The sequence below is a fragment of the Pleurodeles waltl genome, chromosome 12 (assembly GCF_031143425.1).
Source record: "Pleurodeles waltl isolate 20211129_DDA chromosome 12, aPleWal1.hap1.20221129, whole genome shotgun sequence".
NCBI classification, from domain to species: Eukaryota; Metazoa; Chordata; class Amphibia; order Caudata; family Salamandridae; genus Pleurodeles; species Pleurodeles waltl.
The window spans coordinates 274,321,812-274,344,457 of NC_090451.1; the positions used below are offsets into that span (position 1 = coordinate 274,321,812).

The window sequence follows — 22,646 nt, forward strand, 5'->3', positions numbered from 1 at the left end:
TCATCCAAAAATACGTCGTTAACAACCAACTGAAAGAAATGTATAGGCAAAATGTTTTCAGTATTGACCCTTCACCATGCGACATCACTAAAGGCAGGAAACACAGACTGCACCATGTTTGGGGCAACCCAGAGTTCAGCACTTCCAATGAGAAGCCTTTCAACCCCAGACTGCAAACCAGATTCCTCTTGCTGCACTATCGGCATTTCAGTGACTTCCTCTAAAAGAGGCACTTCCTCCGAACCAATAGAGGCTTCATCATCAGATTATTTCTCTCAGACAGAAAAAATTCACTGCCAGAATCTTCGACTTCCTCTTCTGCCTCATTTGCAGAGTCAGTCTCAGAACCAGGGTCAGAGGAAGATTTGAAAAGCAAACCAACAACCTGCTGACAGATAATCCTGCGGTTAGCCATTATAATTACCAATGAAAATAGCACAACAAATAGGCCAACAATAACCAACTCTGTGTACAATAAATAATAAACTGTGCATTATCAAACAGTAAAACTACTGGCATATATTAATCTAAAAGGAAAAATCAAGCAGTACAAAGCAAACAAAGACTTATATGTTCAAAAACAAAACCACTCACTTGCCTGAGACAGCAAGGCATACTATCAACTTCACCTACTCTGCACAGACACAGCAGGAAAAAACAATCTAAAAAATAAACCTTACACTGAGTACAAGGCAGTAAAGAACATGCACAAATCAATACGTTACTTTGAAAGACAATCACACAAATAGCTAAAGATTCAAACATTAACACAGCAGTAAAAAAATATACAAACAAGCAAAGGATACACATTGGAGGAAAAGATGACAAAATGAGTTGCCTACTAACCACAACTCCACCAACTACAGATCTGCCAGAGCTGCACTCGCAAACAGGGCTCACCATCAAGACAAAGTAAACAATTGGCTCTACAACACAAAAAAGAAAAGAAAATTAAAGCACAAATAAAAATGATAACCAGGTACTAATCAAAAGACATTGGCAGTGGCAGAGGCCAAATCACAGATACAATATATTTCGCTCCGCTGAGCGACCCTTGGCCACAGTTTCATTGCATAAAATCCGTGACGTCTAGTGGGTTATACTGGAATGTTCATTCAGAGGGTTTGCCATATTTTTGTAGGTGCAACAGAGCAACAATATCTTTGACAAATGTGTGACCAAAATTGCTCCCTTGTGAATCACTCCATGGGGGCCCTCAGTAGTAGTTAGGGACTATCAAACGTTCAATTCCAGCATATGCTTGTTTACAGGACCATAGTAATAGGTATTGTGTGCCTGATGATGTGTGAATCCTAATGTATGTTTACAGCTAGGAGTCAGGAAAATTGGGATCTGGTATCCTGAAGAAAATCTGGGACTCGCATAAGGGCAGGTTTATAGGTGGAAACATGCCAACACATACAAATGCAGAGAAACTACCTAATCCAATGCGCCGGGGTAGTTTTTATTCATCCCCTGGATCTACCCATATTAAAGAACAACCATTGGGATTAGATACAGGAATTTTTATATAGTCTAGATCCTGTTTCAACACATACCCACCTTCCCAAAAGTGCTCTTTATTACCTTGAGGATCCCGTTCACCATTGGAAGGTTCTTTGGTTAATGAGAAGTAGCCGATGATGAAGCATGACACCCAAGAGGGTGTGTGAGGCCACACCTGTCAATCTTTTTAAATTCTGCGTGTCTTACACATCTCTGGGATGTAGCAATATAGACTCTACATTGAAGGGAAATTGCCATTAAGTGAGCAGGTTTGCTCCATTTGTCATAACGTTTTTGCCTTATTATACTTTACAGTTGTCAAAGGCAGTGGGAAAACTGTATTTATGGTGAGGGTGCAGAATGGAGGAGGAGGAAATGGTTTCTCTCGAGAAAAATATTTTCTCATCAAGAAAGAAAAAAAATAGTGGAACGGTAAATGTAGTTTGCCAGTGCGTTTCAGTGTGTATAATTGATAAGCACCAGAGAGCTGCTACAACCTTGGCTTCCTAGCAGTACTCCTGGAATTCTTTTAGAATTCCTGAAAAGTCAGAAAATTAATTAAAACCTAAGCTATATGAATGAATTTACGACTTTTCAAAAAGTTTTCTTTCAGATCTAGCACGAGACGTATACATGTTCATCTCTGTAAGAAAAATATTTGTAAGTAATTAGTAAAGTTTGAAGGGGGCGGATTTTGCTCTTCTTGCCTGTCAAGGCCTCTTTTCTCTGGGATTTATTTGCCCATATCAAACATTTACGTTCCTTTCAGCATGCAGGGTTATGTATGACATGTATTGAACATGAAGCAGACTTAATTTTGTATTAAAAAACTACCAGGTTGGTGCATGATTTTTAGCTGCCCCTTCAGCCTCACGAAGAGGTATGCACACCTGCAGGAGGGCGAATAGCAGTGTCATCTTTAAATAGTAAGCACATGCAAACCTCGCTAAGTTATATTTTCATGCATATCTGATTGCTTTTCATATGTTTGATCCTTTTTTTCAGCACCTTAAGGACAAATTCTGGAATTTTATCTTCTACAAGTTCATTTTTATTTTTGGCGTGCTGAATGTACAGACCGTGGAAGAGGTAGTTATGTGGTGCCTTTGGTTTGCGGGACTGGTTTTCCTACACCTGATGGTTCAGCTGTGCAAAGACCGGTTTGAATATGTGAGTATGCCAAGAAGTCACTGTGCGTGTGTATTTTCTTTTTAAATAACAGTTCTAACTTTTAACATCAGGATTAAAACTCATGTGTTTCACTTGCGTGTATATGGATTGGGTTCATAACAATTGCTAAATATTTAATAACAGATGGTTTAGTATGACCTTGTGGCAAGGATAACTCTTCGAAGTGTCCTAATTTAATTCCTCCCCATTCGATCTTCCAAAAATTAGCATTCTTTGGAATATCTCCGGGCAGTAAAGACAAGGATCCCAAATTGTTATAAATGTATTAGTACTAATCTTTCTTTCTCTCTGTGTGTCAAGCTCCTAAGTGTTAACAGTGAACAGACCTATTTGGGAGTATATGATGATGGGCCACCACTACCCTCCAAGACTTAAGTTGGAACTCTTGAAATGAGTATGGACAGAGAAGATACCCTGCAGGGGTTGTGCTGCACATAGTCAGTGCCAGGAAACAAAGCAACCACAGTAGCTAAATTGAAACAGGAGTAACTATTAAAAAAAACAAGGAATACCCACACGTCAGTTCCTTTCCTCCTAGTTTCTAATGTATTCAACAGACAGGCACTAAATCTTGTACCTGGTTTGAATGCAGCACTGTTCGCTCTAAAATGAAGTGAAATTGTATTCTTAATAGCCCTTTTGTCAAGTGGCAAAAAAATGTTTTATTTTGTATAAATGACCAATGTTCTTGTTTTTTTGCACAAAACAACAAGTGCAGCCAATACGTGATCATACCCACATCGTTACATTTCCGTTAAAACAGACATGCGGCCTGCAGTACCCATTAACATCACCTTAAGTGTGCCGTTCGTCCCAACCTTGGACAGTTTGGTAGTTGGTGTAACATTGTTTGACCTTCCATCCATTAGGACCAGATTTTGGCGTGTTTTTGTGGGCATCCCCTTGCTATGTATACTGAGCCTTCCATTTGTGCACACAAATGAACTCCGTGTCTCCACTGTGAGATTGCAGGGGGGGTGGGCAGGGGGTTGATGCCCTATAATGTGCCGCTGCATCTCATTTGGTGACCATCAAAGCGGTGCCCGCTACAATCATAAATATAAATATATATACATATATATTTTTATATATATATATATATATCTCGTTATTATATGATATAACCAAGCATAGAGAATTTTTCCATGCCAGTGTGTAGAATATAAGATGCAGATTGCCTTCTAGCCCCAGCCATTTGAATATACAGATAGCTAAGATCCTGCAATGTGAGACCCAGGCGCATTTATATAAAGCTGGTGATTAGTGGCAGCGGTGTAGGCTAGGTGCATCCACTTTTTATAATACAGCCAATGAATCATAGGCATAATGAAAAATAACTACATGCTTCTGTTCTCATTGGACTGGGGCACTCATTTGAATGACATCACTGTGAGGGGCTTGTGATTCCTGTTTTAGGGTACCTACAAATACATGTGCTCGATCTGCAGTTGCCCACTTTGCCCTGAAGCAACATTCAGGTCCTTTCTGACAACACTCGCTGTCATTATATCAATAGGCTGGTGTGGCGTCTTGGACACTCTGTTGAAGACAATATGTCTGTGTCGGTGGGCTCTACAGTATGTCATTTTCCAAGTTGCAGCCCACCTAGCAAGCATCCTCAACTTGAGGGCAGCCACCCTGAGTTCTTTTCATAGACAACCATGCTTTGGAGATTCATCTCAAAGTGAAGAATATGATCTTTTACAATTTGGGATATTCATGTACTGGATCTCTTTGCCTCAGCCTTTAATAGGAAGTGCCGTCTGCTTTCTTCAATACACTTATCCCTCCAAATGATCCCCTTTTGGATGCATTCAGTTTTGAGTAGTCTTGCGGTGTGCCTTACGTGTTCCTACCAATCATACTTCTGTTGAGAGTTCTGCAGAAGGTGCCCAAGGTTTGAGCACAATTGATCCTTATCACCCCAGATTTGGTGAGGATAATTTGGTACACCTGTCTGTTAAAGCTCAGGCCCACTTCAGCACAGAGTGGACCTGCTCTCAAAGCATTATATCCTGTAATGCTGTGGCTGCTTTAATGGGGATTGGCCTGTTCCAATGGAAGTCTTCTGTTTACCTGTAAAAGTGGTAGACATCCTCTTGGCTGTTAGGAAACTCTCAATTAAATCTGTTTATGCAGGCCATATGTTTTAATAGGTTTGTTTACTGGGGCTAGTCAGAAGTTTTGGAGCTTCCGTAGCCCACTTTCTGATGTTTTACACTTCGTACTGTCTCTTGCCTAGTAGAGCTTGGCAGTTTTGAAGATTTGGCTGCCCTGTCAACTGTGGTGTGCCTTCTTTACCACCATTCTTTGTTTGTCGCTGCATGCTGAATGCTGTTTGAAAGGTTTGTTTCCCCTCACTCCTTTCAATATTCTTCAGTGGAATATGAATTTTGTGTTAACTTTCGTCAAAGCATCTCTAAGCCAATGCACAGTTGTCTGGTTCATTTGCTAATATTGAAAACTGTTTTCTTGGTGGGAGTAACTTCTGCACATATGGAAGGAGCACTGTAAACCTTCCCAGTCCAACTGCTATTCATTGTGTTTTTTCATCTAAACTGGTGCTTTGCACCCGCCCTTCATTCCTGCAGAACGTTGTGTCTGTAGGTCAGACCTTTTCCCGTCCTTTTTCCCTTCTCATCCCACCCAAAAGGGAAGAGAAGCTGAATGAAAGTGAATTCCAGGCATCTATAGTCATACTATGTCCACTGCAGCAGCAGGACTGTTTGTGGGATTTGCTGGAGCCAAGAAGGCCAAGTGCACTATCTCACGCTGGATTATTCTTTGTATTAAGATTGCCTATGCAGAGGCTAAAGAAACTCTTTGCCTGGCATTCTGCCCACTTTATGAGGGCTGAGACTACTTCTGCTGCTTTCAGTGCTCAACAGTGTTTTGGTGGCTGATGTTTGCAGGGTGACTACACTGTGATCTTCTGTACTTTTGTTAAGCATTATTGCCTCACAGCTCAGGCTTGCAGTGATGGGTTCTTTACCAGGCTGTTGCTTGGCTTCAATCGATCATCGACACATCTCCCTCCCATCTACTGGAAGGTATTGTTTTGGGATAGTTTCATAAGGTGAGGAATCTGTAGGAAGAATTAAAATAATACTTACATCTGGTAACTCAATTTCTGGTGAATACTATATATTTACTCAGATTCCTTTCCACTCTGACTCCTTCCTTCTGAGTTGGTATCATTAATAAGATCCCAAGGTATCATATTTATTGTTTACTGTAATTGTTGTTTATGCTCTCTTATCCTATCGGCACACCTTGAAGGGGGCATGGAAAAGGAACCAGGAAATGCCAGGGAGCAGTATGTTTTCTTCTATGTCCCAGTTTTATCTAATACTAGGCAAAGCTGGATGGTGTCACCTTGTGGTGTTGGAGAACTGTTAGTTGGGGAAAATATTCCAGATCCAGTTTGGTGATGGTCGTAAGGTGAGGAGTCTGTGGGCAGATGTAGTATCGACCAGGATTACTGTTACCGAAGCTCACTTACATTTTCTTCACTTTCTAAATTGCATGTAATTTATAGTGCTGACGGTGCCACACCATCACAATCTTCTCTGCTTCTGTAATGATTGGGCTGCAGGGTCACATTACTAGAGTAACCCACAAAATTTGTAATCAATGGGGAGCAGCATCCGTGCTAAAATGCCTGATGCTGAATGGTTACCAGTTTATTCTATATTAAATGGAACACAGCCTTTGGAAAGTTAATTGAAGCCAGGTAGAATAACACTCTTACTCTCAGAATAAATTAGGCTTTATTAAAAATGTAGTACTGACAAATTGTCTATGATAATGTGCTACCACCTAGTAACCAGATCACAGACACACTGAAGCAGGTCCTTCAGTTTTTCAGGTTTATTGCTGATGTGTTTCAGACCAAACATAATGAGTTTCTTCTTGCAATTTATTAGATCTTGCCTATCAGACAGCAGGAGTGGTTTCTGGACTATGCATTAAACTTAAGATTGTCCACTCTTTCCATTCAGTGCCTTTTTTGTCACTCATTTTCTTCCTTCTAATTTGCCAGCTTTCTTTCCTCTTTCTTCCATTTCTTGTGTTTGTCCCTCCTTTGCCGAATAGCCTCCTTACTGCCCTTTTGATTGGCTGCCATGTATCCTTTCACTCCTCCATTTTAAGCAACTACTTTTTTGTTAAACATTCCATGAAGATTGCATGCATATTCTAGCTCTTTCCTTTGTGTGCTCCTTCCCTGTCAAATAACCTCACTCCTTTGTGTGCTTCTTTCATGTGCTTTCCCCCATGCTGCTCTCCTTTGTGTGCTGCTGTTCCCCTCCTCTTCCCATCAGCTTCATTTTTAGGTTGAGCCTGGCAGCGTGCTTGCGCTGTTTGCAAGACATGCTGTATGTACTAAAAGAGGTTTGATCCCGCTTACTGCTTCCCATAGGTTTACTCCGGCTTTTCTCTTGTTTTCTGATTCACTATTGGTTGATGCACCCGATATAATCACTTAGGTTGGTAGCTGAGAAGCACCGCTCAACTGCAGATTAATTCCCCTTAATTAGTGGCTATCGCTTTCATCGGGTACTATTTCTTCTACCCACCTCCTATTCCTCCAACCTATGGCTTTATTCACATGCTTGCTCTCGGCCGCTGTGCTTTATCACACAGCATGGCGGCTTCTTGTTCATCCCTGCTTTCCCCCTCAGGAGGTGTTCTCCTCCCATTCTCTTCCAGTCGTGTCTAGTCACCTTGTTACTGCTGTTTGGGGAACACATATTTACATTTTCTGCAGTAAGTCTGATTTGCAAGCAGGCCGCTCTCGCATTCACTGTGACCCCAGTGACTTGGAAGGACCTTCGAGGTGTGCGCAGCGCTGCAGTCGTTACATATGTGTGGTGATTTGCCGTCCATCTGTGGGTTTTAGCAACAATGATTTTTTGTCACCAGGGCTTCTATGACAGATCATGATGTATGTATTTAATGTTGGTTGAATAACATTTGTCACCAGCCTCATAAAATTACATTTGTTAGATGAATTTGCATATTACGTTATGATGTAGCAAAGATCTGCACTCGACAATTAACTTGCACACATTAGCTGAAGCATTGTATAGTGGGTTGTCTTTTATATGCTTCATTTGGATAATTTAACATAACGAAACCCTCTGATACTGTGAGCATGACAGTAAAGGTTATTGATACAGCTAGAAACGTGTGTAAGGTGTTCTGGCCAATGTGTTGTTCGTAGGGCGAGCTCAGATGATGATTTTTTTTGTTTCTTTTGGCAAATGTTAGCCTGGCCTTCCACTGCCTTTTTTCACATCTACGACCAATAGCCATATTTCTCACTGGCCCATAGTTGGGGGGGGGAAAACGGCATTCCAGGGACAGATTAGTCAGGGTGACCAACAAGAGAACATTGCAATACATTTGTGTAGGATTTGTATTTTTTTCCACACTAGAAAAGCAGATCATCTTAAAAAAGGAGCATTTCCACTTCGTATCTTTTTTGGAAGCAGCCATACCTAGAAAGAAAAATTCTGTACCTCGCTAAGCATTTTGCCAAAAAGGTCAGTTGAGGCAACATAGATGCCAAAAAGAGCACTTTAAGGTAACATAAGGGATGTAATGAACTTCGATGCGTTGGCCAAGGCATTTATTGTTCTGGAATGGCTGCACCTATTCTTTATATGTAGAGTTTGGTTGTTAATCTTGTACCATTATGACACACCTGTGATGCACATATTCATTGCTTCCAACACAAAAAATGTGTCTGCAAGAGACAGCCGAAAAGCTTTCATGTTCATCTTATACCAACATATCACTCTGAAGATGAGGTAGCAAGGCAAATGGAAGTGCTTTATATATATGCAGGGCCACTGTAATTATGTGACAGAGAGAACCAAATTATATAGCAGGGTTAACCAATTTATGTGGCAAGAAATGTCCAGCCATGCATTTACAGCGCCAATAGCTCTAACAAAAGGAAATGTGAGACCTGTTGCATTACAAATGCTTGTTAGGTTTTGCCTGCACAGCGCTTGTGCTGTGCTTATGAAATCTCTTGGAATCAACATAGATCTTAAAAGGGGCTTAGTGCGCCCCCTTACTTTTCATTTGTTTGTGCGCTTGTCACTTTGTTTTCCTCTGTGTCTGTTGGTTGTAGCATGCTGTTCCCTGTTGTTCTTCGTGTGTGTTTATCAGTGGAGGTTGACCCACGTACTCCTTTTTAGAGTCGAGCCTGTGCTAACATGCGCTAGTGCATGTGTATCGCTAGCTAGACGCTGTTGTAGATAGAAAAGGGCTTAGACTCTGCCCGTGGCTCACCATTTGTTGGCTTACGTGGCACTCTTCTTTACAGCCTCTTAATTCGTCACTGGAGGCTATATCATAATTTCTGTTCGCATCCGTGGAGCAGGGACCAAACACTCATTGATTCAACTTTATCAGTGCTGCACGCTATTCCGAACACGATTGAGTGTGGTTCTATTTTTTTTCTTTTAACGTCTGGTGTCCTGCAAACGGAGGGCGTGTGACTAGCAAAGACGTGCCCAGCAGGACAAACAAATTTGAGAAGTTGTATTTTCTATAGTTAACTTTTTTTATTTTGCCTAGTCTTCTTTTCTCACTTTGCACTCGTTTTAGGGTCGAGCCTGCGTTGCATGCGCTTGCGCATGCATTTCGCTTGCAAGATGCTTTAGTAGATAGAAAAGGGCTCGGAGCCCCGTCCATGTTACGTCAGTGTCTTTCATTGGTTTGTGGGCTTGCGTTTCAAAATCTGCTTGCTTTCATTAGTGGAAGGCACACATAAGTCATGCCTTTTCCGGTGGTTAGCCCTCCTCGAGCGCAATGACCAAGTACTGAAAACATGCAAGGCTCGCCATTTCCCGTCACGTTTGTGGACTACTTTTTATCTTTTTTTCGCAGCGCGGTCTCGCTTGGCAGAAATCAAGCGCTTTGCATGACATTGACCCTGTTACATAGTTAATTGCACTTTTGCCGGTTACGTACATAATTGCACTTTTGCCGATAGGTTTAATTACGAGTGAACTGGATCGCGCTCTTTTTTTGCATTTTTTTTTTCTACCTGCATGCTGTCTTTAACTGTCTGTACGAGTGGACTGTAGCAGCGCGATCGCTTTGTTTTTTTCCGTTTAATGTGGCAAGAACAGTCCGGTTGGGAGTTTACAAGTGCTAATAGCTTTACGTCGGAGAAATGCGAGACCCTATTGCATTGCAAATGCTTTTTTTTAAATTTTATTTTTTACTTTTAGTGCCCTGCAAACAGAAGGCTTGTGACTGGCAAAAACATGCCCAGCAGGACAAAAAGAAACTGGAAAAGTTGTATTTTCTATAGTTAACTTTTTATTTTGCCAAATCTCTTCCCACTTTGTACTCATGTTTAGTTTTTGCTTGTGGGCGCTGATCTCAGAAGATGACTACTAACTTGTTCAAATTTTGCAAAGCAACATTGTGTAATTTTCGAAATTATACTTTTACACATAATTGTGCATTATGCCTGAACCCATCCCACTCCAATCCAATCTGCCCCACTCCAATCCAAACGACTCACCTCAATTCACTCCAGTCCACCAGACTCCAATCCTCCCAACCACCACACTCTAATCTCTCCCACTCCAATCCTAAACATTGTGCCACATTCCAATCCAAAAAATACCTGCACCGCTCCAGTACAGAAAACCAAAACAATCTGCCCCACTCCCATCTATAGCAGTCTGCCCCACTCCAACCCGTCCCACTCCAGTCCAAAGCTGTCTACCCCACTACAATCCAAAACAATCTGCCCCACTCCAAAACAATCTGCCCTACTCCAGCCTGCCACACTCCAGTTTAGTCCACCCCACTCCATCCTAGTCCAACACTCTACAGTACTCCAACCCACCCACTCCGATCTGTCGTCCTTCAATCCAAAACCTCAGCCTCACTCCAGTACAGTATTCCAAAACAATGTGCCAACTCCAGTCCACAGCAATCTGCCCCATCCCAGTCCAAAACAATATGCCCCACTCCAACCTGCCATATTCCAATCCAAAAGAGTATGCTTCACTAAGTTCAAACCAATCTGCTCAATTCCACTTGCCCACTTCAGTCCAAAACAATCTGTCCCACTCTAATTTAAAACAATCTGCCTTACACTAATTTAAAATAATCTGCCCCACTTCTGTCCAAAACAATCTGCCAACTCCAATCGAAAACAATCTACCCCATTCTAATCCGCCCCACTGCAATCCAAACCTCCTCAGCGCGATCCACCCCACTCCCGATTTGCCCCAATCCAAACCAAAACAATCTGCCCCACTCCAACCTGTCCCAGTCTAATCCAAAACAATCTGCCTACTCCATTCCAAAACAGTCTGCCCCACTTCAATGCAAAAGTGTCCCCACTCCAGTCCACAACACTCTGCCCCATTCCAGTCCAAGACAGTATGTCCACTCCAACCTGCCATACCCCAGTCCAGAACAATCTGCCCCACTTTAGTCCAAAGCAATCTGTCCCATTTCAACCTGCCAACTCCAATGCAAAACAATGTGCCTACTCCATTCCAAAACAGTCTGTTCCACTTCAATTTAAAACAATCTGCCGACTCCAGTCCAAAGCATAGTGCCCCACTCCAATCTGCCCCACTCCAGTCCAGAACAACCTGCCCCACTCCAATTCAAAACAATCTGCCCCACTCCAATTCAAGGCAATGTGCCCGAAACCACTCTGCACCCACTGCAATCCACAACAATTTGCTCCACTCCAATGTTTCACACTGCAAACCAAAACAATCTTCCCCACTTTAAACTAAAGCAATCTGCCCCATTCCCATCCAAAACAGTATGCTCTTCTCCAGTCTGCCCCACTCCAGCTGGCACCACTCCAGCCCAGTTCACTGCAGTCCATCCCAATTCATCCCACTCTAATCCACCCCACACCATTCCAGTCCACCCCAATCCAGATTTGCTGGGATGTTAGGCAGGTGTGCTCCTAACTGTTTGTGACTTTAAAAAGGCTCCCTTGAGCCACTGGGCTGACGAGCTCTGGAGCAGGCACCGGCATGCCAGTGAAGAGGTATTGAAACCGGATGATTAATGGCAGCATTTCCAGCACCCCGCACATTTGTTCTCTGCTGAAGAATGGATTAACCCAGAAACACATGTGTCCAGAGATGCACAGCAAAGGCTGCACCTATTTAGAGGTGAAATATTTAAAAGTAACTGAGTTCGTTTTTTGAGGAAACTATATTTATCATGATGCAATGGGGCAGATTATTTGCTGGGATGTTAGGCAGGTGTGCTCCTAACTGTTTGTGACTTTAAAAAGGCTCCCTTGAGCCACTGGGCTGACGAGCTCTGGAGCAGGCACCGCAGGCACCGGCATGCCAGTGAAGAGGTATTGAAACCGGATGATTAATGGCAGCATTTCCAGCACCCCGCAAATTTGTTCTCTGCTGAAGAAGGGTTTAACCCAGAAACACATGTGTCCAGAGATGCACAGCAAAGGCTGCACCTATTTAGAGGTGAAATATTTAAAAGTAACTGAGTTCGTTTTTTGAGGAAACTACATTTATCATGATGCAATGGGGCAGATTATTTGCTGGGATGTTAGGCAGGTGTGCTTCTAACTGTTTGTCACCCTAATCCAGACCAAGCCAGTCCACCCACTACAGTTCACCACACTCCTACCCACCCTACTCCAGTCCAACCCCCCCACCCCACTCCAATCCATCCCATTTGAATCTAATCCACTCCAATCTAGTCTGATCAGATCCACCTACTCCAATCCCCCCACCTCACCCCAGTCATCTACACTAATCCAGTTCACTTTAATACACCCCATTCCAATTTATCCCACCCCACTTCATTACAGTCCACCGCACTCCACACCAGTCTAATCCACCCCACTCCAATCCATCCCACACCAGTCCACCACGCTCGTCACCCCGCCCCAATCCACCCCACTCAATCCAATCCATGTCACTCTATTCCTCCCCACCCCACTCTTCCCCACCCCAATCCCCACTCAATCATCCCCACTGAATTATCCCCACTCAGTCATCCCCACTCCAAAACAATCTGACCCACTCCAGTCTAAAGCAATCTGCCTCACTCCAATCTAAAGCAATCTCCCTCACTCCAATCTAAAATAATCTGTCCCACTCCAATCTAAAATAATCTGCCCCACTCAATCCGAAACAATCTGCCAGACTCCAGTCCCCCACTCCAATCCCATCCACCCCAATCCCATCCACCTCACTCCAGTCCACCTCACTCCAGTCCGCCCCACTCCAATCCAGAACAGTCTGTCCTACTGCAATCTGTCCCACTCCAATCCAAAATCATCAGCTCTATTCCAGTCAAAACAATCTGCCCCTCTCCAATCCTTGACATCACAAACCAAAACAATCTGCCTCAATCGAAAGCAATCTGCCCACTCCTGTCCAAACCAACCTGCCCCAATCCAACCTGCCCCACTCCAATTCAAAACAGTCTGCTTCACTACAATCCAAAGCAGTCTGCCCCGCTCTAGTTCAGAAGAGTCTGCCCCGCTCTAGTTCAAAAGAGTCTGCCCCAGTGCAATCAATAATAATCCGCCCCACTCCAATCTGTCCCATTCCAATCCAAAAGTCTGCCAGGCTCCAATCCAAAACAATCTGCCCCACTCCAGTTCAAAACAGTCTGCCCCACCCCAATACAAAAGAGTCTGCTCTTCTCCAGTCCGCCACACTCCAGATGGCCCTGCTCCAACCTAGTCCACTTCACCCCAATCCAGTTCTCCCCACTCCATCCCAGTTCACTACACTCCATCTCAATTTGTCCCATTCCAATCCACCACAGTCCACCCCACACCATTCCAGACCACCCTAATTCAGACCAATACAGTCCACTCCGCCCCACCCAACTCCAATTCACTGCAATCCTACCCATTGCATAACAGTCCAGCCCACCCTACCCCACTCGAGTCCAGTCCAACCCACCACAGTCCACCCCACCCCAATCCACCCCAATTGAATACACCCTGCCAAATCCAACACATTCCATTTCACCCCATCCCGTCCCACTCCAATTCAGCCCACCCCAATCCAATCTAACCAAATCCACCCACTCCAGTCTACCCACCTCACCCCAGTCATCTACTCCAATCAAATCCACCTTAATCCAATTCACCTTAACCCACCCCACCCCAATCCAGTCCACCCCACACCACCTTGATCCACCCCACACTAATCCAATCCACCGCATTCCACAGTAGTCTAGACCACCCCAAAGCAGTCCACCACACCCCAATCCACCCCACTCAATCCAATCCATGTCACTCAATTCCTCTCCACCCAGGTTAATCCAACCCAATCCAATCCAGTCCACCCCATTCCAGTTCACCCCACTCCAATTCACCCCACTCCAGTCTACCCACTCCGCCCCTCTCCAGTCCACCTCACCCCACTCTAATCCAATCCACCACACTGTACCCCAATTCACCCCTCTCTAATGCAGGCCTACCCACTCCATCCCACTTCACCCCACCCCAATCCACACTACCCCAGTTCAGTCCATCCCACCGATCCAGTCTAATTCACCTTAACTCACCTCACTCCAATCCAATATAATACATGTTAATCCACACCACTCCAGTCAAATCCACCCCACTCCAAACTACCTTAATCCAATCTATCCCACACAAATCCACTTCACTCCACCCCACTCCAACCCCCCCACTCCAATTCAAATCACTCCAGTCCATTCCAGTCCACCCCACTCTAGGCCTATCCACCACAGGAGAGAGGTTTTGGCATTATGGGCAGAGCTGCCAGTTTGGAATTGTTGAACCAGGTTCAAGTCTTTGCGTGTCCTCAACATTCTGTGATTCTAGGCAAATCACTTAATCTCCCAGTGCCTATGAAAATAAACAAATGCAACCTTGTGTAATGTAACTGGTGCTCACGTAAATTCACTTTAATACTTTCGGGTGGAATTTGCGTGACATAAAACTGCAAAATACAGAAAGCATTGATGAAGTCAGTAGGTTTCGCCTGTACGAAATCTATTGGTTGCCTCAATGTTTAGGTCGAGCCTAGGTACCTCGCATGCGCTGTTTATCGACATGCTGTTATCTACATCTGTGGACTTGCACCAAGCCCATCACTTTCATTCGTTCCTTGGGCTGCTTTTCAAAATTCCTTTGGTTTCTTTGCAAATGTTTTACTTTTGGCTGTTTCGTTCCCACCCTGGAGACTGACCCTGTTACATGAATTATTGCATGATTGCCCATATACGTTCGTGTGGGCGCACTACTTTTTTTCCCTTTGCTTCGGCTTGATTAATTTCCTGCTAGTGTTCTGCTCCCCATCGGCAATGGTTCCTTTCAGGGCATTTGACTCATGTCCACGAAACACACTCAGCTGACTCAATTTTCCAACCAAAATGTAGCTGTGTATGCATGTGTAAACGAACTTTAATTCCTGATACACTTTTGGAGCCCTTGAGGCTCGGCGCCTTGCTTCATGTTACATATTATTGTACTTTTTCAATTAACTCCTCCTTGGATTGAAGCTTAAGCTTTCTAGTCTTTTTTTTTTTTTTTTTTTTTTACTGCACGGGGAGAACCGACACAGAGCCCCGAAGCCCACTTCCCAGTTCCAAAGTCGGCAGCTCTAAATGTTATGCCACATCCTCTCTCCAAGGCAATTGGCATTTTCTAGAGTTCTGTGTAGCAGTTGTATGGATCTTCAATCCTGGGCAGCACTGCCCCCAGGATAATGTGCTGCATGGTTAAACACTTACAAGGTCCCAAAGGCGAGACCTATTGGCTATGCCAATGCTTGTTTAGACATGGCGCACAGTAGTGCTAGCTGCTGTGTTGCAGCATGTGTTAAAGTTTAAAAAAAACACTGTGACGCGGTCACCATTGTCTGCGCCATGACTCATAGCTCATGTTTAAAAAAACTGTAAGCCATGTTTTACAGCAGCCAGCTCCTCTGTCTTAAAAAATTGACATCAATAGATTGCTTTATTTTTATTTACAAGTACAATGGAGACCCGTTCCTCCCCTTGAGGATTATCAGATGGCTTTTCCTGCTATGTTCTCAATGTTTACTTGTAACAGGGCAAGCAGCAGGATGGTGATTGATGCCTCCAACAGTGGATGCTTGGAGACTGTGACCGTGTCATACATCAGATGTGAGCGCTTGCACACGGCAGCTTGCAGAGAATGTGTGTGTTGAATACATGGCTATCCTGAGAGCTGTACAAAACTTGCAGCAAGTGTTTGTGACAGAGACAGCTTTACCATGTTTTTTAGGTTGAGCATGCAAGCGCTTCAACCTGTTTAAGTATTGTGGGCTTTTAACCACACCCATCTCATGCCTATCACTATCATTCGTTCCTGGACTTGCCTTTCAAAAATCACTTGATGTCATTGGTAACTGCTTTACGTTTGTCCCGCCTTGAGGTTTTTTTTGTCACACCTTGTAGACTGCCCAGTTAAATGGATTATTGCATGATTGCCGATATACTTCAGCATGGGCGAACTATTTTTTTTCTTTTGTCTCTCCTCTTCATGCTACATGGCAACCATGGCGCTCACAGGCACAACAGTGTGAACTCGATCAGTGGTATGGGAGTGCCGGTCACATAGTTCACAGTTACCTAATCAGAGTAATTTCTTGTGGCTCTCCCCTCAGAATTCTTGAAATTGGTAAATGCTTTACATAAAACATAAATCCTCTGAGAAAGCAGCTCTCCCGGCACAGCGGGAGAACCCATTCTACAATATTCACTGCACTCTGGAAAATCAACCAATAATGCATTACAGGGCATTACTTTTACAAAACAGTTTTGCTCATAACTCAGCCTGTGGTGGTTCTAGGTCAATGGGACCACCACCAAAACGTTCACAGCAACATGCTCTGTTTACATCATCTCTGGGTCCCACACTCTAGGTTAGTTGGGGCCCCAAAATAATAACCCCTCCCACACCATTCAGTGTCTTTCTAAGCCCTCTCATTGCGGGAACTTTTGTTTTACAACTGAGAATAGCTTGTGTCTTACGGGCCTTGTTTGTAATATCATAGCTAGAGGCCTGCTACCCCTGCAAATGTGTAATGCACTATGCCCTCTAGGGGCTAAATATATAGACACATATTATTTGTTTTTGCCATTTTCTTTTTGTGTGGTTATGCCCTCTAGGGCATGACCATGTGTTCGATGGCATCTGTCGCTGTAGATACACATGTTCTGCACAGCTCGCCATCTGGTGTTGGGTCGGAGTGTTACAAGTTGTTTTTCTTCGAAGAAGTGTTTTCGAGTCACGGGACCGAGTGACTCCTCCTTCTGTGCTCATTGCGCATGGGCGTCGACTCCATCTTCGATTGTTTTCTTTCCGCCATCGGGTTCGGACGTGTTCCTGTCGCTCCGAGTTTCGGAACGGAAAGATAGCTGAAAACGGAAGATTTTCGACGGTATCGTTGCGATCCGGTTCGAGATAAACACATACGACGACGTATTGAACATCGAAGCGCTTCGGTGCCCTCGGGGTAGATTTCGGCACACCGTTGGGGCTTACTCGGCCCGACCGCGTGGAGAACAACGCCGATGGAACGGACCCCGTTTCGATTCTGCCCTGAATGCCACAACAAATATCCTTATACGGACCAACACTCGGTCTGTAACCTGTGCCTGTCACCCGAGCACAGCGAAGAATCCTGTGAGGCCTGTCGGGCGTTCCGGTCCCGAAAAACTCTGCGCGACCGTCGAGCGAGAAGACTGCAGATGGCGTCCACGCCAAAGGAGCATCGACAGTTCGAGACAGAAGAGGAACAGGAGGAATCCTTTTCCATCCAGGATTCAGACTCCGACGAACTCGACAATACAAAAACTGTGAGTAAGACGTCGAGATCAGAACATAAAAAAGGCAAAAAGGCCCAGGGGACGCCACTGCCAACCGGCCATGGCTCAACCCAAATTCCCGGTGACCAACAATCGGCACCGAAAAAGGCCCATTCAGTGTCGAGATCGTCCGACTCCGGTCGAGACACCGGCACGCAGCCTCCTCGGGACCGAGAGAGTGCTAAAGAGAAGCATCGACACCGAGAGTTCGGTGTCGACACGGATCGACGCCGAGACAGTGGCGCCGAAGAACATAGAGGCCAAGATTTTTCGGCACAAAAGAAGAGGAAGGTTACCTCGGAGCCGAAAAGACAAACAACAGGGTTTTCGGAGCCGAAAAAAGCACCAACAGACCCAGTTTCAGGCTCCTATACTGAAGAACATTCTATGTCTTCACAAATGAAAAAACACAGATTCGAACAGGAACTGCAATCCACTGAAGTGGATCACACGCAAAAGCGTATCTTTATTCAGCAGGGGACAGGGAAGATCAGTACCCTTCCACCTGTCAAAAGAAAGAGAACACTTCAGTTTATAGCACTAGAGGCTCCTCAGCAACAAACAGCAAAGAAGGTAACACCTCCTCCCTCGCCTCCACCTGTAACTCCGGCTTCGCCAACTTACACCCCGTCACATTCGCCAGCTCACACCGCCATGAGCCACGATGACCAAGATCAAGACGCGTGGGACATGTACGATGCACCAGTGTCTGATAACAGCCCAGACACATACCCAACTAGGCCATCACCACCTGAGGACAGCACAGCCTATTCACAAGTGGTGGCTAGAGCAGCACAGTTCCATAATGTGGAACTACACTCGGAACAAGTAGAGGATGACTTTTTATTTAACACCCTCTCCTCCACCCACAGCTCCTACCAAAGCCTGCCTATGCTCCCAGGCATGCTACGCCATGCAAAGGAGATCTTCAAGGAGCCAGTTAAAAGTAGGGCAGTAACGCCTAGAGTGGACAAAAAGTATAAGGCGCCTCCTACGGACCCTGTATTCATCACCTCTCAGCTGCCACCAGATTCTGTGGTGGTAGGGGCTGCCAGAAAACGGGCAAATTCGCACACTTCTGGGGATGCACCTCCCCCAGATAAAGAAAGCAGAAAGTTCGATGCAGCCGGGAAGAGGGTCGCTGTCCAAGCAGCAAACCAGTGGCGCATCGCAAACTCACAAGCACTGCTAGCGCGATACGACAGAGCCCACTGGGATGAGATGCAGCATCTCATTGAACATCTCCCAAAAGATCTACAAAAAAGAGCAAAACAGGTTGTTGAGGAGGGTCAAAACATTTCCAACAATCAAATACGCTCCTCTATGGATGCAGCAGACACAGCCGCAAGGACCATTAATACGTCGGTTACCATCCGTAGGCACGCATGGCTCAGAACGTCTGGATTCAAGCCAGAAATTCAGCAGGCAGTACTTAACATGCCAGTAAACGAAAAACTTCTGTTCGGTCCGGAGGTCGACACAGCCATAGAAAAGCTCAAAAAGGACACTGACACTGCCAAGGCCATGGGCGCACTCTACTCCCCGCAGAGCAGAGGATCTTATACCACCTTCCGCAAAACACCTTTTAGAGGAGGGTTTCGGGGTCAGGCCACACAAGCTAGTACCTCACAGTCCGCACCGTCCACCTACCAGGGACAGTACAGGGGAGGCTTTCGGGGCCAGTATAGAGGAGGGCAATTCCCTAGGAATAGAGGAAGATTTCAAAGCCCCAAAACCACTACCAACAAGCAGTGACTCACACGTCACTCACCCCCCCCACACAACACCAGTGGGGGGAAGGATAGGTCAATATTACGAAGCATGGGAGGAAATAACTACAGACACATGGGTCCTAGCAATTATCCAACATGGTTATTGCATAGAATTCCTGCAATTCCCTCCAGACATACCACCAAAATCACAAAATTTATCAAAACACCATTCACAGCTTCTAGAGATAGAAGTTCAAGCACTACTGCAAAAAAATGCAATAGAATTAGTACCAAGCACACAAATAAACACAGGAGTTTATTCTCTGTACTTCTTGATACCAAAAAAGGACAAAACACTGAGACCAATTCTAGACCTCAGAGTAGTAAACACATTCATCAAATCAGACCACTTTCACATGGTCACACTACAAGAAGTGTTACCATTGCTCAAAAAACACAACTACATGACAACCCTAGACCTCAAAGACGCATATTTCCATATACCAATACATCAATCACACAGAAAATATCTAAGGTTTGTATTCAAAGGAATACATTACCAATTCAAAGTATTGCCTTTTGGTTTAACAACCGCTCCAAGAGTATTCACAAAATGCCTAGCAGTAGTCACTGCACACATCAGAAGGCAGCAAATACATGTATTCCCGTATCTAGACGACTGGCTAATCAAAACCAGTTCGCTCACACAATGCTCAAACCACACAAATCAAGTCATACAAACCCTCTACAAACTAGGGTTCACCGTCAACTTTGCAAAATCCAACATTCAGCCAAGCAAAGTACAGCAATATCTAGGAGCCATAATAGACACGACAAAAGAAGTAGCAACGCCAACTCCACAAAGAATTCACAATTTCAACAGAGTCATTCAACACATGTCTCCAAATCAAACAATACAAGCAAGAACAATACTACAGCTCCTAGGCATGATGTCCTCATGCATAGCCATTGTCCCAAACGCAAGACTGCACATGAGGCCCTTACAACAGTGCCTAGCCTCACAGTGGTCTCAAGCACAGGGTCACCTTCTAGATCTGGTGTTAATAGACCGCCAAACTTACCTCTCGCTTCTATGGTGGAACAGTATAAATTTAAACAAAGGGCAGCCTTTCCAAGACCCAGTGCCACAGTACGTAATAACAACAGATGCTTCCATGACAGGGTGGGGAGCACATCTCAATCAACACAACATAAGAGGACAATGGAACATACATCAAACAAAACTGCATATCAATCATCTAGAATTATTAGCAGTTTTTCAAGCACTAAAAGCTTTCCAACCAATCATAACCCACAAATACATCCTTGTCAAAACAGACAACATGACAACGATGTATTATCTAAACAAACAAGGAGGAACACATTCAACGCAGTTAAGCTTATTAGCTCAAAACATATGGAAGTGGGCAATCCACCATCAAATTCGCCTAATAGCACAGTTTATTCCAGGGATCCAGAATCAACTGGCAGACAATCTCTCTCGAGATCACCAGCAAGTCCACAAATGGGAAATCCACCCACAAATTCTGAACACCTACTTCACACTCTGGGGAACACCTCAAATAGACTTATTTGCAACAAAAGAGAACGCAAAATGCCAAAACTTCGCGTCCAGATACCCACACAAGCAATCCCAAGGCAATGCCCTATGGATGAACTGGTCAGGAATATTTGCTTACGCTTTTCCTCCTCTCCCTCTCCTTCCTTATCTAGTAAACAAATTGAGTCAAAACAAACTCAAACTCATTTTAATAGCACCAACGTGGGCAAGACAACCCTGGTACACAACACTGCTAGATCTTTCTGTAGTACCCCACATCAAACTGCCCAACAAACCAGATCTGTTAACGCAACACAACCAACAGATCAGACACCCAGATCCAGCATCGCTGAATCTAGCAATCTGGCTCCTGAAATCCTAGAATTCGGACACTTACAACTTAGCCAAGAGTGTATGGAAGTCATAAAGCAGGCCAGAAGGCCATCCACTAGACACTGCTACGCAAGTAAGTGGAAAAGATTTGTTTGTTACTGCTATCATAATCAGATACAACCACTAGACGCAACTCCAAAACATATAGTAAATTACTTGCTCCATTTACAAAAAGCAAAGCTAGCCTTCTCTTCTATTAAAATACACCTTGCAGCAATATCTGCATACCTGCAGACTACCTATTCAACTTCCTTGTATAGGATACCAGTCATCAAAGCATTCATAGAAGGTCTTAAAAGAATTATACCACCAAGAACACCACCTGTTCCTTCATGGAACCTAAACGTGGTCCTAACAAGACTCATGGGCCCACCTTTCGAACCCATGCACTCTTGCGGAATACAATTCCTAACCTGGAAAGTTGCCTTTCTCATCGCCATTACATCTCTAAGAAGAGTAAGTGAAATTCAAGCGTTCACAACACAAGAACCTTTTATACAAATACATACAAATAAGGTCGTCCTACGACCTAATCCAAAATTTTTACCAAAAGTTATTTCACCGTTCCATCTAAATCAAACGGTAGAACTACCAGTTTTTTTCCCACAGCCAGATTCTGTGGCTGAAAGAGCACTACATACATTAGATGTCAAAAGAGCATTAATGTACTACATTGACAGAACAAAGAACATCAGAAAAACTAAACAGCTATTTATTGCATTCCAAAAACCTCATGCAGGTAACCCAATATCAAAACAAGGTATAGCCAGATGGATAGTTAAATGTATCCAAATCTGCTACCTTAAAGCAAAAAGACAACTGCCCATTACTCCCAGGGCACATTCAACAAGGAAAAAAGGTGCTTCAATGGCCTTTTTAGGAAACATCCCAATGCATGAAATATGTAAGGCAGCCACATGGTCTACGCCTCACACATTCACCAAACACTACTGTATAGATGTGCTATCCGCACAACAAGCTACAGTAGGTCAAGCTGTATTAAGAACTCTATTTCAGACAACTTCTACTCCTACAGGCTAAACCACCGCTTATGGGGAAATAACTGCTTACTAGTCTATGCAGAACATGTGTATCTACAGCGACAGATGCCATCGAACTGAAAATGTCACTTACCCAGTGTACATCTGTTCGTGGCATCAGTCGCTGAGATTCACATGTGCCCACCCACCTCCCCGGAAGCCTGTAGCAGTTCAGAAGTTACCTTCAATTTTGTACATTTGTATATATATTATTTAAACCTTTAATAGGTACATACTTACACATTTCATTGCGCGGGCACTATTACTATAGTACAACTCCTACCTCACCCTCTGCGGGGAAAACAATCGAAGATGGAGTCGACGCCCATGCGCAATGAGCACAGAAGGAGGAGTCACTCGGTCCCGTGACTCGAAAAC

The 22,646-nt window shown here is 44.2% G+C and overlaps 1 protein-coding gene across 1 annotated transcript in view; it reads left to right on the top strand.

Annotated features, from left to right (window-relative positions):
- The window catches only part of AMFR (autocrine motility factor receptor), a 487,879-nt gene that overhangs the window by 84,540 nt on the left and 380,693 nt on the right, over nucleotides 1-22,646 (top strand). The window contains exon 3 of the mRNA XM_069215844.1: nucleotides 2,512-2,676. Coding sequence (XP_069071945.1) covers nucleotides 2,512-2,676 — 165 coding nt within the window. The remainder of the gene's footprint in view (nucleotides 1-2,511; nucleotides 2,677-22,646) is intronic.